General features: G+C 43.5%; 1 protein-coding gene across 1 annotated transcript in view; it reads left to right on the top strand.

Moving 5' to 3' along the window:
- The window catches only part of AGPAT4 (1-acylglycerol-3-phosphate O-acyltransferase 4), a 152,788-nt gene that overhangs the window by 45,654 nt on the left and 89,838 nt on the right, over positions 1 to 17,296 (top strand). The window contains exon 3 of the mRNA XM_082249109.1: positions 10,127 to 10,367. Coding sequence (XP_082105235.1) covers positions 10,190 to 10,367 — 178 coding nt within the window. The 5' untranslated portion in view covers positions 10,127 to 10,189. The remainder of the gene's footprint in view (positions 1 to 10,126; positions 10,368 to 17,296) is intronic.

Here is a 17,296-nt window from a genome sequence, read left to right as displayed (position 1 = left end):
GCTGTGTTTAGACATAGCCGTAGGAGGACCACAGAAGGAGAGGTGGTGATCACCGCTTTCCTCCCACGATCGTCCGGGAAACGGAGAGAAGACCCGCCTGCTTATGTAAACAAAGCAGGCGGATCTTCTCTGACAGGCAGGGACAGATAAGGAGTTGAAACTGCGATTCTGTCTGTGCCTGTCACAGAACCCCCCCCCCCTTTCCACACAGTGAGTAAGCACATAGGCATACATGTAACCCCTTTTAATCACCCCCAGTATTAACCCCTTTCCTGCCAGTGTCATTTATACAGTAACAGTGCATATTATTTAGCACGGATTACAGTATTAGTGTCACTGGTCCCCAAAAAGTGTAAAAAATGTCAGTTAGGGGTCTGCTCTGTCGGCCGCAATGTCGCAGTCCCGCTAAAAATCGCAGATCGCCGCCATTACTAATAAAAAAATTAAATAATTAAAAAGTACAAAAATCTATCCGGTAGTTTGTAAACACTATAACTTTTGCGCAAACCAATTAAAATACGCTTTTTGGGATTTTTTTTACCAAAAATATGTGGCAGAATACAAATTGGCCTAAACTGATAAAAAAGACATTTTTAATATTTTTTTATTGGGAATGTTTTATAGCAAAAAGTAAAGTATGGCTTTTTTTGAAAATTGTTACTCTTTTTTTTGTTTACAGCGCAAAATCTAAACACCGCAGAGGTGATCAAATAACACCAAAAGAAAGCTCTATTTGTGGGGAAAAAAGGACATCATTTTTATTTTGGTACAGAGTTGCACGACCACGCAATTTTCCGTTAAAGTAACGCAGTGCGGAATCACAAAAAAAGGCCTGGTCATTAAGGGGGCAAATCCTTCCGGGGCTGAAGTGGTTAAAGAAACAAAATACAGCTGCTAGAATGGCCCAGCCAGTCACCTGACTTGAATCCAATAGAAAATCTATGGAAAGAACTAAAAGATCAGAGTTCGTAGAAGAGGCCCACGGAACCTTCAAGATTTGAAGACTGTGTGGGCCAAACATGAGCCAATGCATGCGACTAGTTCCTCCATACAAGAGGCGTCTTGAAGCTGTCATTACCAACAAGGGATTTTGTACAAAGTATTAAATACATTTAAGTTAGTGTTTAATACTTTTTTCCTGTGTCATTCAATTTTTACACACAGCCTAATTTCTGTACTTTTTTGGTTGATTTCTTTGTATGTATGGATTATCGACATGTGGTGAAATTTCATGTCAATAGAGCCTTTTAGAAATATATCTTAGATTGTAAACTCTAACGAGCAGGGCCCTCTGATTTCTACTGTATTATTGTCCTTTCACATGATGCACGGTCCATTCTCTGCTCAGTGGGGATCGATCTGCCGCTGAGCAGGCAGGTGACAGCTCTGTCTCCACTCTGTGTGCGGAGACGGATCAGTCAGATCCCCGCTGTCCTCTATGGGGGAATCGGATGAGAACGGACCGCCTGTCCATTCTCATCCAATCCCATCCGATCCGCTGGACGGATGGAAAATAGGGTTTTCATTTGTCCGGATTTCACAAACAGGATCGCAATTGGATAGCAGCGTGTGTCAGTGGAGATGTCTCCGCTGACATCCGTTGCCCCATAGGGATGCATGGAGGATCCGATCAGGTCCCCCTAAAAAAACTGACAGGTGGAACTGATCGTTCGTGTGAAAGGAGCCTTAAAGTGTATTGTATTTGTACTGTCTACCCTCAAGTTGTAAAGCACTGCGTAAACTGTTGGCGCTATATAAATCCTATTTAATAATATTTATCGAGAAAAATGGTGACATGTTCATATACATTTTTTTTTTTTGATATGCACATAAAAGATCAGTCTGATGTAAATCAAACATCAGTTTGGTGTAAACAGACTGTGGTTTTTAATGTGTTTTTTTTTTTTTTTTAAAAGATTAGCTAACTTTATGTGTTTGTACAATGTTGTAATGATTGTGTTAATTTTACTGAATTACTTTGCAAGACATGTTTCACTTGGCTTGGTGAATTTGGTAAAACTTTACTTTGCAAAGATCACCAAAAACATGCAAGGATGATGGGAGTCAGCAGAACTTCCCCCTGTTCACTAAGCTAAGGAAAAAATTACTTAATAAAGGCACATAGGGCTGTTCACTTTTACAAGTCAACCCTGAATATGTACATAGAAGACCCATTTGACTTTACATTAGAAGACTACCTACTTCTGTGCTGGGGCTGCACAGTGTGCATGGTTATGCTGAATTAAAAAAAAACACTGAAAATACACTATTTGTCTTGATTACTATTAAATTATATTTTTACTGTTTTCTTTTCACATTTTAGTTCTTTATTGCTACCACTAGGGACCTGATAAGTCCCCCCCTCCCCCCTCCTGTGTAATGGTACCTACAGGTAGTCTTCATGGCGAGCACTTTCAAAGTAAATCTTGGAGAAGGAGAATGTGGAACAAATGTTCCCAGATCTCCTCCACCCTCACCCATTCTGAAAACTGAACCTACTGGCATCGGTCTCGTCTTGAAGAGTAGCAGCAGTGAGCACTGGATCACTTCTACATTAAACTCACAAGTTGCAGCATCAAAAGAAAAACAAACCCACAGGCACTTTGGCAGTTGCTGCTTGCTATTTTCCTTTTACTCATTAAAGCAGGTCTGTGCTTTGCAGTGTTAAGTGACCACCTTTAATTAGTGAGGTCCATTCGAGCAGGTGAGAAGACACCCATAGGTGGGGGTAAAGGGCACTGTGGTGATCATAGGCAATTACTGATGAGTTTCTGGTGTATGGGACTGCACTTCTTTTTTTCAGACATTGAATCATTTATTGATGGACTATATTTAAAAGAAACGATGGACTATTTATTATATATAAATGATTTTTACACTGTTTTTCAGATATTTATATGCTATTATTTGAATGCACTTTATTAAAGGAGAACACTGCCCTTTTTTGTGATTATATGGCTGATTTTTGCATCGCATTCGGACCAAAAAGGTTACAGGACCCTTTTTGGTCCGCACTGGAGTCAGACCCATGCGATCTGATTCCTGTACCATTTCACACTCCGCACTACGATCTGCGAATGGATCTGAGGGTGTCATTAACTTTACTTTGACACCCACAGTGATTTGCAGAGGGCAGTTTTAACTGCCTGCAAATGACATGCGCTGCGGGAACCCGCGCTGGTTCCCGCATCGCACAAGTGTGAACCCAACCTCAATAATGATGGTAAACAGGACAAATGGAGAGGTTGGATCATCTCCTAACGGGGGAACACAGCAATAAAAGCTAACAAGTGTTCTGATCCCTCTTCACTCTATCCAGAACTAATAAAAGGGAAGATAAATATAGGCTTCTGCTGAAGCCAGCATTCAAGTAGAGCTGCTGCTCTGTCAAATATGGACAGATCGAGGTTTGCTTTAGGTGAAAATGGGTTAAAGATCCATAGATAAATTGGGTATAGTTATAGGCAGGTCCTAAAATTTTGACATTTGTTTTTTTTTTTTTTTTTTTTTCCCTTTTTTAAATTGTCATCCCTGACCTCAGTTGACCTTGATGAGGCCCTATCGAATTGCACAAAGTTGACTTTCACAGGAAAAGTCAAGATTTGTCTACGTGATCACCTGTATTTGTCAGGTTTACAATTGCATTTAATTTGTATTTAAAAATCGAGGAACTCATCGGCAGAGGTTAGAAAAAATGGATTTTTGTAAAATCATCCCGTAAAATTCTTTTCTCTTAAGCTCATTGACAGACGTAGTCCTCATTGATTAATAACAACTCGGGTTATACTGCCCTCTACAGGAGTAGGACTAGACAGGAAAGAAAACTTTCTGGCCACACCTTAGAGGCAGTCCCAGAGGGTATATCCTCTCTCTCTCTCTGCTACAGCAAATCAGTTATGTCACAAAGCAGTGTTTAGAGAATTTACCCCCAACCCAACTCAAAAACAGAGGGGCGGGTACTACGTCTGTCAATGAGCTTAAGAGAAAAGGATTTTACGGTAAGATTTTACAAAAATCCATTTTTCTCTGTCGCTCATTGACAGACGTAGTCCTCGTTGATTAATAACCACTCGGGACGTCCCAAAGCAGTACCACAAATGAGGGGTGGGAAAATGGAAATCAAAATCTAATCTAGAAGGCCCAACCGGTGCCAACTAGAAGTTTTAAAGGCTCATCAATCACACGATGAGACTCAACTGAAATTCCAACGGAAAAAAACCCTCGAGGTAGACCACCGGTCTCCTCAAATTGCGGCCTGCAAGACCTTGCGGCCAAATGAGGCATCCGCCGATGCCATCACATCAACTTTATAAAATTTCGTAAAGGTATGTACCGACGACCAGGTGGCCGCCTTGCACACCTGGACCACTGACGCCTGATGGCGGTAGGCCCAGGAAGTACTGAGCGCTCGAGTGGAGTGCGCCTTAACAGGGAGCGGAGGATTCCGACCCTTAATAGAATAAGCCTGTACCACCGTCTGTCTAATCCATTTGGAGATAGTCGCGGCAGATGCAGGCAACCCCTTTCTGGGGCCATCCGTGATCACAAAAAGTGAATCCGTCTTACGGAACGTTTCCGTAGCCTTCAGGTATACCCTGATTGCCCGAACCACATCCAAGGAATGCAACGCATATTCCCGAGGATGATTGGGCTGAGGACACAAGGAAGGTAGCACAATATCTTCATTCAGATGAAAGTCTGAAACCACCTTAGGAAGAAAGGATGGCTTCGGATGAAGAACTACCTTATCCCTATGAACCACCAGATATGGGGAATGGCATGATAATGCAGCCAGTTCTGACACCCTGCGTGCAGAAGTGATAGCCACCAAGAAGGCCACCTTCTGAGATAATGTAAGCAAGGGAATCTCCCTGATATTTTCAAAGGGAGGTTTCTGCAGAACCGACAAAACCAAATTAAGATCCCAAGGTGGTAAGGGCGCGCCAAGTGCCGCACCCCCTGGATGAAATTCCGCACCAGGGAATGAGTAGCCAAAGGCTTCTGAAAGAAGATTGCTAATGCTGAAACCTGACCCTTGATGGTGCTCAAGGATAGTTTCTGCTCAACCCCCTTTTGCAGAAAAGCCAAGATTCGGGTCACCGAATAGGTACGTGGGGGAAATCCCAAAGATTCACACCACGCAATATAAGTCTTCCATGTGCGATAATAGACTTTGCTGGAAGTCGCTTTCCTTGCTTTAATTAGAGTAGGAATAACTGAAGCTGACAACCCTCTGCCCTTCAGTACCTGGGTCTCAATGGCCAGGCCATTAAAACCAGCGACTGTAAAGCACGATGGAAGATCGGTCCTTGAGACAGCAGATCCTCCCTGAGAGGAGGTCTCCAAGGAGCGTTCGCGACTAGCATGTCCAAGTCGGCCTGACGAGGCTAGCCTTGAATTTCCAGGATAACTGGAGTTCCCTCCATCTCTATCCTGCGGAGAAATCTCAGCAGCAACTTGAGAGGGGGGAAGACTTATAGTAGCTGATACTGCCTTTGTAGGCCGTTCAGCGCGTCTGCTGCGTCCGCTAGAGGAACGCGGCCGCGCGTTACCAACCTCCGCGCCTTCCTGTTGAGCCGATATGCCAACAGATCCACCTCCGGGATGCTCTAATGAAGACACAGATGGTGAAATCCTTGGTGATCGACCGAAGTCATCACCCTGATCCAGCATTTTAACCACAGCACACGTCTGAGGATTACCGCTGACATAGATGCATGCCCTAACAAGGGGGTGGCATCCAGGGCTGCGTCACAGACGAACTGCAATCCTTGTATAATTTGTTCCATCAAATCAGATGCTGCCTGGGGGATACCTTTCCCCTTTAGGTCATGGCGTACCAATCTTGCCCATTCCGTTAATGTCTGTGAAACTAAACCAATGACAATCACTGGTCTAAAGGCTGACCCTATCAGGGAAAAAATAGTGCGGGACTCCACTTCCATCTTCCGATCCACCGGATCCTTAAAGGACGGAGCGTCCTCCAACGGGATAACAGTGGCTTTATTCAGTCTGGAAATAGGTGGATCCACCACTGGTGGTACCGTCCATTTCTTAATGAGGGATTCCTCAAACGGATAGCGTCTAGCAATGCGCTTGGAAACAGCAAAGGTACGTTTTGAATGATCCCATTCCTCTTTAATTTTATTACCAAAACATTTGGGTAAGGGAAAAACCTTCGCCGTCTTGGTAGGTTTACTAGTACCAAAGGGAATTTCCATCTCGGTTGCCTCTGCCGGTAAAACCTCAAGTCTTAAGGTTTCCCGGACCGCCACAACTAGTGCGTCCACCAATGCTTCTTCTTGTGCTATGGAGGAGGCAGGAACGTCGTCCTCACTGTCTGAGGGAACTTTACCTGAGACAACAGCCCCTGCAGAGGGACCTGCAGCTGCAATGACCATCTCAGAATCTGAATCTGAAGTATCAGATGACATAGGGGTAGGCGGGGGTCGCTTTCTTGACCCCCGTCCCTGACAGGCTGTCTCCACCCGAGACACCAAAGACTCCAAAACTGCTGTGAATGCATCCATACTCTGTGAACTGGAGGGTCCTGCGGCCACCTCGAGGGAAACAGGTGGGGGTACCTGTGTGGCAGGGTCCATGATTATTCCAGACTCTTGCCAGGAAAAAATTAATTTGCAAAAAAAAAAATTTTTTTTTTCTTTAGACCCCCAGCGCCACAGCGCCCCTCAGTGTTACCTGCTTAGGGACCCCTACAGAGCGAGAGAGAGACCCCAAGGCTCACCACTTGATGCTCAGAAGTTTCAATACAACCTGTTCCAGCACTGTCTATTATAGACAGGAAGTCTTTGGCTGGCTTTCCCGGGTAAAAGGAGGCGGCTCCGCCCCTTTGCACACCTTCCGGCGCCTCCCCTTAGCTCCTCGAGGTGTTTGGTCACCTCAAACATGGCCGCCCCCATGCTGGAGACACGAGGCTACGCCGGGTAAAAGGAGGCGGCTCCGCCCCTTTACACGTCTTCCGGCGCCTCCCCTTAGATCCTCGAGGTGTTTGGTCACCTCAAACATGGCCACCCCCATGCTGGAGACACGAGGCTACGCAAATATGGCGGCCTCTTGCGATCTGTAAAACAATGGCGGCAGCCTGTATCGGATAGCGGCGCTAGCAGTGGCCTTGGGATGTCTATGTTCGGCCTGGCGGCCTGCAGGAGTATCTCGGCCCCACAGCCTTCACCCTGAATGGTGATAAGCCTGGCCGGCGGTACAGGACCCTGGCGGGCCGCATGCAGTCCGTGGGCCGTCGGGAGGCAGCCCTCTGTCCTTCCGAAGTGACCCTTTGCTGGAGGAATGGCGATCTGGACTGCAGTGACTCAGGCACCTCCCCATTAGGCATCGGCCTGTGTACACCTCTGACAGGTAGGATACCTTTTACTTCAATAGTAATGCCCCTTATAGTACTGCCACTGACTTCAGTCACCCTTACAGTTTTGCAATGACCTTAGATAGTCAGCTCCCAAACCAAGCCTCCTGGTTTTTGTTCACAAAAAATCACACTCAAATTGGGGGATCTGTGACCTGTTATAGGATAGAGGGGAGACCCATCCTACCATTCCAGAGAGGGGCCCGCGTCCACCACAAACCCGACAGGGGGGGAGGGGGAACATACTACTCACCATACCGGAACCAGGCGGGCGCCCACTCCTGACAGAACCCCTCTCCACCGGGGTGGGGGGGGCTGTCGACCAATATGGACGCCGTGACTCTGTTGGTCATTGGCGTTCAGGCGAGACGTTTAACTCGCAGGGTCAGTCCCCGTCCAGTGGGACTATGTCGCGGCCGACCCAGCGCGGAGCTATGGCCTGCACGCGCTCGTAGGCTGAACTGGGGTGACCACTGGATCTCAACATCCAGCCCGTCGCCCAGTTACAGCTTGCTTGCTTGAAGATCTCACAGGAACACTGGAGAAAAAAGCTGTCTAAAAAAAATCTTTCTAAGAAAAATTCCTGCCAGGACCGAAGATCCTAGCAAGGCATCTAGGTCCTTACTCCTAACTAGACAGAAAAAAACTGATTTGCTGTAGCAGAGAGAGAGAGGATATACCCTCTGGGACTGCCTCTAAGGTGTGGCCAGAATGTTTTCTTTCCTGTCTAGTCCTACTCCTGTAGAGGGCAGTATAACCCGAGTTGCTATTAATCAACGAGGACTACGTCTGTCAATGAGCGACAAAGAAACTGGCATTTACTTGTATTTTTTATGCTTTTATTATTTTGCAGAAATTAAATTACTTGATTCTATGTGAAAAGGAAAAAAACAGCTTGCTTTTCTAAAAATGGTGCTGTAATGTTTTGCCATCAGATATTAGAGGTCAAATGGCTCAATTTATCTTTATATGTAAGCTACTTTCTAGTCCAGAATATATCAGAAACACGAGGACACAATGCTATTACAGATCAGGCTTGTTCAACCATAAATTCACATTATTTCAGGCTATAAAAATCTTGTGCAGTGAGGCTTGTTATAATTCCCTTGGACAAGACAATGGATCCATTTGTACTGTACAGCTGAGTATTTTCATTGGGAAAAGAGTACTAAAAGTGAACTTCATACTACAGAACAAATTGGCAATAAATACACCAAGTACAGTTGTCCTTTTTTCTGCTGCTGCGTGCACAGTGTGGCAGATGGAATGTTCTGCAAAGCTTTGATCCTGTAGCTAAAGTAGGATTCTTCCTGGTCTCCAGTTTACTTGTAATAGAAGAAAAGAAGCGGTAGTTCAGTGTTGCTGGGGTTAAGGAGAATTCCTCCATGGAGAATGTCAACAGGTGAAGACCAGGATTCTGTTTTGGCTATGGGGTGGGGGTGAGGGTGGTGGCCTCTCATTTCCCTGGTTGATTTTTTTTTATATTTTTTTAATATTTAATACGAAGAATTATTTTGGAAGAGTGTGATTCAATGGTGAAGAAGATCTGGCCTAGAAAGAGTATTTGACCAATAAAAGGAGCTAACGTTTACAGTTGAAAGGGATACAGGGATCCGGTGAGCAATACAAAAAAGCTGCATCCAAAATATCAGTTTCACATGGACTGGTCAAACTACACAGAAGATTGTATGATGGGAAATTTGTATGTGTGATTCTGGTTTGCCACAATCCATCGTATAAATCTTCTTACCATCTATATTTGTCACTAGCAAATAAAGGTTGCCCCAACTTGTGATTGTTCAATAAAAAACATGGACTATAACAGCAATTTTCCAGTTACTTTTAGGCTACGTTCACATGTAGGCGTTTTAAGGGCGTTTTTCTGCTCTAGGATCAGCTCTCAAAACGCCCAACAAGACAAATCCTATTCATTTCAATGACCCCTGTTCACATTTGAGCGTTTTGATGCCGTGAGCAAAACGCCCAACGCTCAAAAAAGTACATGAGCTTCTTTTTGGGCAGATTAGATTGGTCTCTAGTCAATCAAAAAACGCCTGCACAAAAAACGCCTGCAAAAACGCCCATAAAAACACCTGAAAAAACGCCTGTAATGGCAACGCCAAGATGCGAACGTAGCCTTAGAAACTGGTAAGGATGGCTGTACAATTCGATGTACAATCTATTGTACGTTACTTCAGTCCAACTGCTTGTGTGGGAGAATCTCATCGATGTAGTTTACCCTGAATGGTAAAGTGTAACTAACAGCAATTTTTCTTTTCTTTTTTTTTTTTTTTTTTTTTTTTTAGGTTTTCAACAGTGGAGATGTATTAGAGCCCCTGTCAGGTTTTATTGCGGTCTGTGTCCCTGTTTAGAGAGATTCACCCTCTATTTGTCCTGTTTACCATTGTCATTGAAAGCAAAAGAAAAGCCCAAATTTTGGGTTGTCCCCAGAAAAGTTAGGAGACCTATTCCAATGGAGACACTAGTCCTGATGACCAGAGGGTCCCCATGGGATTCCCTTAATTTGCATGGATTTCCTTTCACTTCCTGAAAAAGTGAAGGGAAATCTCCGCAATGAGACACAGATGGTGAAAAAAATTTGACAGGGGTTAAAGGGGTAAACAGGGGTTTTTCCCCACTTATAAAGTTTTGCCTATAGTTCTACTTTAACTGTTTAACCAATTCTATTTGTTACACTTTGACATCATAAAAACTTGTGGTCATTCCATCTCTTTATATTTTCCATAGGTTGTCTTCTCCTAACTGTATGAATGGTCTTGATAAATATCGGTCATCAGCTCCTGGTGAAAAATGAACATCGCTGGCTTTCTAAAATCTCAGTTCCTTTGTCATCTTTTCATCAGCTATGTGTTTATTGGAACTGGACTTATCATTAATTGTATTCAACTTTTTACTCTCCTTCTATGGCCTTTTAACAAACAGCTGTACCGGAAAATCAACTGCAGATTGGCATATTGCATATCAAGTCGTAAGTTTCTTTTTTTTATTTGTAGTGATGATGAAATTCTATGTATTTCTGTTTTGAAAGGGTTACATTTCAGATGCTAAACATGAATGCATCCTACCTATGGTTTGGCAAATGTAAGCAGACCACCTTCAAGTCTGTTCAAATCCCTTGGACCAAATGGAAATTTGGAATGGTTTTTGTATGTGTGGGAAAAAATGGCTGACAGCAAAAGAGGTAAAGCCTTCACTCCCTGGACATATGTAGTATGTCCAGAGAGGCGAAATGGTTAATAGAAAAACACGGGCTCCCAATTCCTGAGTCAAGATGATACACATGCTGTAACTGTTAAATAGGGAAGTTCAAGTATGTGCTTTTCATAACATTTTCGCTATTGATGCTGTAGTAAGAGCTGATCTCTTTACATTTGATACTTCCTAAACTTAAAGCGGTAGTATACCCCGCTTGTTCATTTTTACCTACAGGAAAGCCTATAAGGCGGCTTACCTGTGGGTAAAATTAATATCTCCTAAATGTGCACGGTTTAGGACAGATTTACCCTGGATGCAGCCAGTTGCGTCACCGGCACATGCACTCTGAAAGTCTGGCATACTTTCCGGACCTTCAGAGCCATGGGCAGGAACTGAGGACTCCCACACACGTGTGCAAAGTGACATTGCAAGCTTCATACTACCGCACTGCGTTGATTTTCTAGAGATCAGACTTGTTGCTCTGCAGGAAGCTAAAGTGTGTGTGTGTGTGTGTGTGTGGTTTTTTTTTTTTTTTTGTGTTTTTTTTATTGCCATATACATAAAGAGAATACAGTTCACTGATCTGAAAACCTATAGTTAAATAAATAAATTTCAGTAAAGATGAGTATTCCATGTATACATTCTCAAGTCGGCATTTGTACAAACAGCATTTTTCTTTTGCTTTCATCACAACATATAAAGGAGAACTAGAAATGTGTGTAACCTTCAACAAAAAAAAAAAAAGGAAAACCAGGAACATGACCCCCTTCCCTTCAAACCCTTTAGAGTGTGCTACCTCACATGTTGTACGTTAAGTTCGACTGTGCCATGATGCTACACCTCTGTATAATAGAGACATTTTGACCTTTAATTTCTTTTATGGGCAGTCAACCACTATCCACGGACTCTGCCCAGTGGCGTAACTAGAACCTTCAGGGCCCTGATGCAAAAAACCATGAAGGGCCCCCCTGACCCCCGGATGGGGCCCTTCCCTCCCAGCCCAGTGGCGGAATGTCAGGGCCAGTCGCAAGTGCAATGTTTGTGTGGTAGTTCTGCCACTGGTGTCAATAGTTTTATTATTTTTATAAAAAAATTTTTTACAATATAATATTTTTTAAATATTTTTTTTTTTACATTTTTTAGGAGCCCCGTTGGGGGGCTTTGGTGAAATATCAGGAGTCTAAACAGACCTCTGATGTTCCACCTTTGAGACACAGCTTTCCATTCATTCACATACTGAAGCATTGTAACAGTTTACTATGTTTCAGTTATGAATAAACAGTCGGTGATCAGTATGGATCACTGACTCTCCATTCAGAAAAGGCTTCATCCTGACAGATCCCCTGCAGCAGACAGTGGGAAAGAAAAAAATAGACAGGGAATTTTTTTTCCGGTGTTTCTGTGGGGCAGCCCACTGAAATTATTTTTTGCTGCCTAAACGCAGCACGCAGCTGCGCAGATATGAAAAAAGGGCTTGTTCACATGTGAGGTTGAGGGGTGGTAAAAAGCACACACTTTGACTGTGTTTTTACCACCCCCTAACTGTTCACCCTGGGGGTGGACATGCTGTGGGTGGAAGTATACCCCCAGGTCAATGGGGCTGCACTACAACCACCCTGCAACTGTGTGCATTGCACGCAGTTGCAACATAGTGATGATGCATTTAGGGGGTTAAAACAGGCGGTGAGGAGGCAACATAATGCCTTTTTACCGCCTGCCAAATGCCTCTGAAAAGCGATATGAGCATGGATCGCTTTTCAGAGGAATGGCATTTTCTTGCTATTACTATGAACAAGCTGGAAAAAAAACACTTCTGATTGTACACATATAGGGGGTCAGGATTAAAATGAATGTGCATACATACACGCATGTAAACACACATGTATGCACATACACACACACACACACACACACACACACACACACACACACACACACATATTCATAGTCCTATATAAGCACATATACATTCACACATACACACACACACACACATATTCATAGTCATATATAAGCACATATATACACACACATCTATATAAGCATACACACATATTCACACTCCTATATAAGCACATATACATACACACACATATATAAGCACAGACACATAATACATACACATATATACACACATGCATATATAAATGCAAATACATAGAGAAGGCCTTTAAAAAAAAAAATGTCCGTGCTGTACCTTTTGCTTCCTTCCTGTCGGGTATTGCACTGTAGGGGGAGGCAGAGAGCACAGCACACACTGCTTTCACTTTCCTATGTGTGACAGTTCTGCTGAGGATCGAGGAGATCCGTCTCAGCCGCCCTTGCCTCTCCTCCTATCCAGGCATACAGGAGACCCTCCAGGGCCCCCTGCAGCATGGGGCCCGGTCGCCATGGCGACTCCCGCGAACCCTGTACGCCCGCCCCTGACTCTGCCCATCTCGCCCAAATGCTGGTAAATTTTATAGGACATTTCTAGCTTCATATGTCAACCTATATAGGGTAACCTTGTAAATGACCAAAGCTTTTGAGGTGGACAGTGCAAGACCTTCTGTCCTGTAAACAATCAGTTTACAGACCTAAAAAAAATAATAAAAATTGTCTCAAAAGGGTTTTCATGTTTTTATCTATGTAATCAAATTGTCCTCAATTATTCCCAGAAGTCCTACCATAGGGCTGTATATTTTTGGGAGGTCAAAGGTATCTGCAATCAGTTGAGTGATCTGGGACCACAGTGAGCAAATATTTTTGCCCTTCAGCCAAAAAACACTTATGACACAAAGGGGTATCTCGTCACCCAATTTTTAACAGGTGCAGGGGGGGTGGAGTACATTTGATGCAGATATCATCATAGCTGGATCATCTGGTCTTTCAGATATAACCGTCTCTATGTAGTAAATAAGTACTTCCTCCCATAATTCCTCTGTCAGCTCTGGGACTATGATATACCATTTCTCCTTAGTCTTCTGATTCTGCCTACCCTCTACCCAGGTCAGCATGGTATAGTAGCTAGATATTAGTTTTTTATGTTTAGGTCTCAGTAAGCTCTTTTCAAGCTAGTATTAGTAAGAGCTATTGGGTCTGCCCCGAACTGACCCTGCACTGCATGTTGTAACCTGTTATATTTGAAGCGCAATAAATTGGGTTTTCCCCATTCACCCTCAAGTTGAACAAATGATTTCAATTTGTCTGCTTCAAATAGTTGGTGACGGCATTTAATTCCAAACTGTAACTATCTATATCCATCCATCTTCTAGTTTAAGCAATTCCCTTAGATATGGATTAAACCACAGTGGGGCATTAGTATCCGATAAATAGTTTGAAGCATATGCCCAAAATCTGTTTAGAGATCTTAAGAATAGCCAATCTCTCTGATGTGGGTGCCTCCCCCCTGTAGAAGAGGCTTAGTAGGGCTTCATGAGGAAGTCACCACAGCCTCCACTGCTACTGCAGCATTATTTAGCTGTGGAAACATTCGCCAATGCATATACATCAATTGAGAGGCAAAATAATACATGCCAAGGTCAGGTAATGCCAGACCTCACTTACTGAACCTCTAGCTGTAGTACATCTAGTGATACTATAGGCACCTTAGAGCCCCATAAGAAGGAACTAATCTGGGAATTAATATGCCTAAAAAGCTTTTTAGGGATATTTACTGCACTGTTGAAAGTACATAAAGGAACTTTTTTGGTAAATCATTTTGAATAGATTTATCCTACCCTGTAAGGTTAATGGGAGGTCCTTCCATTTTTTGTATCCTCTTTAAATTGTCTAATAATAAGCCAAAGTTTGCCTAGAAATGAGTTTAAGGGGAATTTGAATAGTAATCCTTAAATACTTTAAAACTAGTGGCTGTAACGCTCCTGCGTTTTTGTAGTAGGCTGGATTTGCAGCTGCAGAATCTCCACTCAGTAGTCATGTAGAGATGTGTTGAATAACCAGATCCAACTCTCCAGACTCATCACTGTGGGCCTGTCAGCTTCAGCATACAGATATACACACTCAATAAGATGTTCCTGGAGTGATAGGATGTATATGTTAGTATGAAGATGATGTGCTGAAGGGACAGGTGTGAACAGTGACAGAGATGGTAAGCACTTGATAGAAATGTTCAGGAGAGTATTAGATGGTATTAGGTAGAATGCAGATAGGTTAGTAATCGAGTATGGTAACAGGTGGTAAGGACAGCAGATGACAAATACAGGATAGACTAACCCAGTGCAAGGATAGATGGTAGTAGGCTCAAGAGCTAGCAATCTATGTAACAGTGCAGATGATAGAATTAGTATGCATAGATAGTAACAGTCCTTAATGTGCAGAGGTAGATAGTGTAAGTAAGGTTATGGAGGATTCCCCTGTGGGGTACTTATCACTAGTAAGGTTAGTAGTAGAAGGGTCCAGTAATGAAGGAGTGATCCAGTAGCGAGATACAGGGATCAGTAGCGAGGTTCCGGTCTGTTTCCAAGTAAGAGAGAATAGCTGGAGGTTTCCGGTAGTAAGACAAGCTTGTAAGCATGTGGACACACAGGCAGGTTGAACGAACGATGTGAGAGAGAACGCCGGCGGTTGAAATAGCCGCTCTGCGGCGCTCGGCGATGACGTCATCCGTCTTAAAGGTGTATGTGTACCACCTAATTAGAAAGGTGGGACGCATATTTGAAAGAAAAGTGGAAAATAAGGGTACCAGAGGTACCAGAATCTTACAGTACCCCCCCCCCCTTAAGGCCGGCTCCGGAAGGCCTATAGCACTGGTTTCTCTGGTTATTTCGAGTGAAATCTTCGTATAAGCCTAGGTGCGTGAACATCAGCGGTATCCAACCAGGTGTCGTCTTGGGGTCCATAGTTCTTCCATCTTATGAGATACTGGAGTCTTCCTCTGTGGATGCGAGAATCCAAAATCTCCTTAATCTCATATTCTTCTCCGCCTTCAACTTGTACTGGAGGTGGAGGCAAGATGGTAGGCCTTATTCCTTGATTAGGAACATGGGGTTTCAGTAGCGACACATGGAAGATGGGATGGATCTTGAGATCTGCTGGTAAGGTGAGCTATACTGCAGCTTTTCCAATAAGTTTTTTTAATTGGGAAGGGTCCCAGAAATAAAGGTCCAAGCTTTTTGCTAGGGATCTTTAATCTTAAATTTCTTGTCGATAGCCAAACGAGGTCCCCAATAGCATACTGAGGAGAAGGTCTTCTACGTAGGTCGTAGTACTTCTTTTGTTGGCTATGGGCGTGTGAGATAGTGGTATTAAGTAAACCCAGAGAGTCCTTTATTTGGGTAAGATAGTCTGAGGCTACTGGGTTACTTGATGGTAGGATGCGTGGTGGAAGAAGTGTGGGATGAAACCCATAGTTCAAGTAGAACGGAATTTGCTTAATAGTACTGTGGGTTGCGTTGTTATAAGCAAATTCCGCCAGAGGGAGAAGGTCCACCCAATCATCCTGTAGGTATGATGTGTAGCAACGCAGATATTGTTCTATACACTGGTTGACTCTTTCAGTCTGTCCGTTGGTCTGAGGGTGGTAGGGAGAAGTGAGCTTTCGCTCAATCCGTAATATTTGACAAAGAGCTTGCCAAAATTTGGAGATGAACTGTGAACCACGGTCGGATAAAAGAGTCTTTGGAATTCCGTGTAACTTGAACACATGTTTCATCAGTAATTCCGCTGTTTGTTTAGATGAAGGTAGTCTACGGATAGCGATGAAATGTGCCATCTTTGTCAGGTGGTCCACTGACACTAGAATGGTATTAAATCCTTTAGAAGGTGGTAGTTCTACTATAAAGTCTAAGGACACAACTTCCCATGGAACCTGGGGTATTGGTAGACTGCAGAGTAGACCAGATGGTTTTGTAGTGTCAATTTTGGACCTTGCACAGATGTCACATGAAGATACAAATTTTTGTACAGACGTCTTCATATCAGGCCACCAAAACTGCCTAGTAAGCAAATTAAGGGTTTTCGTCATACCCATATGTCCTGCCATGGGCACATCATGTGATAACTCCAAGATCTTGGTACGCATAGTAGGGGGTATGTAGAGTTTGTCGTTGTAGTAGAGGAAGCCTTCTGCATCAGTACTTAGTTGTGGTGGAGGTGAATCCAATCTTATACTGTGCAAAATCTCTTCCTTCAGGGAACGAACAACCCCAATAATACGTTCATAGGGTATTATAGGAATAGAAGGGATTTCAGCGCAGTTATCTTCGGTTAATCGTGATAGCGCATCCGCTTTTTTATTTTTGTCTGCAGGCGTGTAGGTCACTAAGAAGTTGAATCTTAGGAAAAATAATGACCATCGTACCTGCCGGTGGGAGAGAGTTTTGTTAGTCTGGAGGTATTGAAGGTTTTTGTGATCTGTATATATTAGTATTGGTAACCGGGTACCCTCAAGTAGATATCGCCAATTCTCCAGTGCCAGTTTTATGGCAAGCAACTCCTTTTCACCCACTGGGTAATTCACCTCTGGGCTGCTTAATGATTTTGAAAAGAAAGCAACTGGGTGGAGTGGTGAAGTATTTGTTGGTCGTTGGGAGAGAACTGCTCCTACTGCCATATTTGACGCATCTACCTCCAGAATATATTGGAGGGATGGGTCTGGATGGGAGCACAAGTAAAGCTTGATTTTAACAAGCAGAAAGCTCAATTTGCTTCTTCTGACCATTTGAATGGTTTCTTTATACTTGTCAGCTGTGTGAGAGGTCT

The sequence above is a fragment of the Pelophylax lessonae genome (genome assembly GCF_965119305.1).
Source record: "Pelophylax lessonae genome assembly, chromosome: 3".
Lineage (NCBI taxonomy): Eukaryota > Metazoa > Chordata > Amphibia > Anura > Ranidae > Pelophylax > Pelophylax lessonae.
The sequence above is the reverse complement of the archived record's forward strand: the minus strand, read 5'-3'. Positions and strand labels throughout refer to the sequence as shown.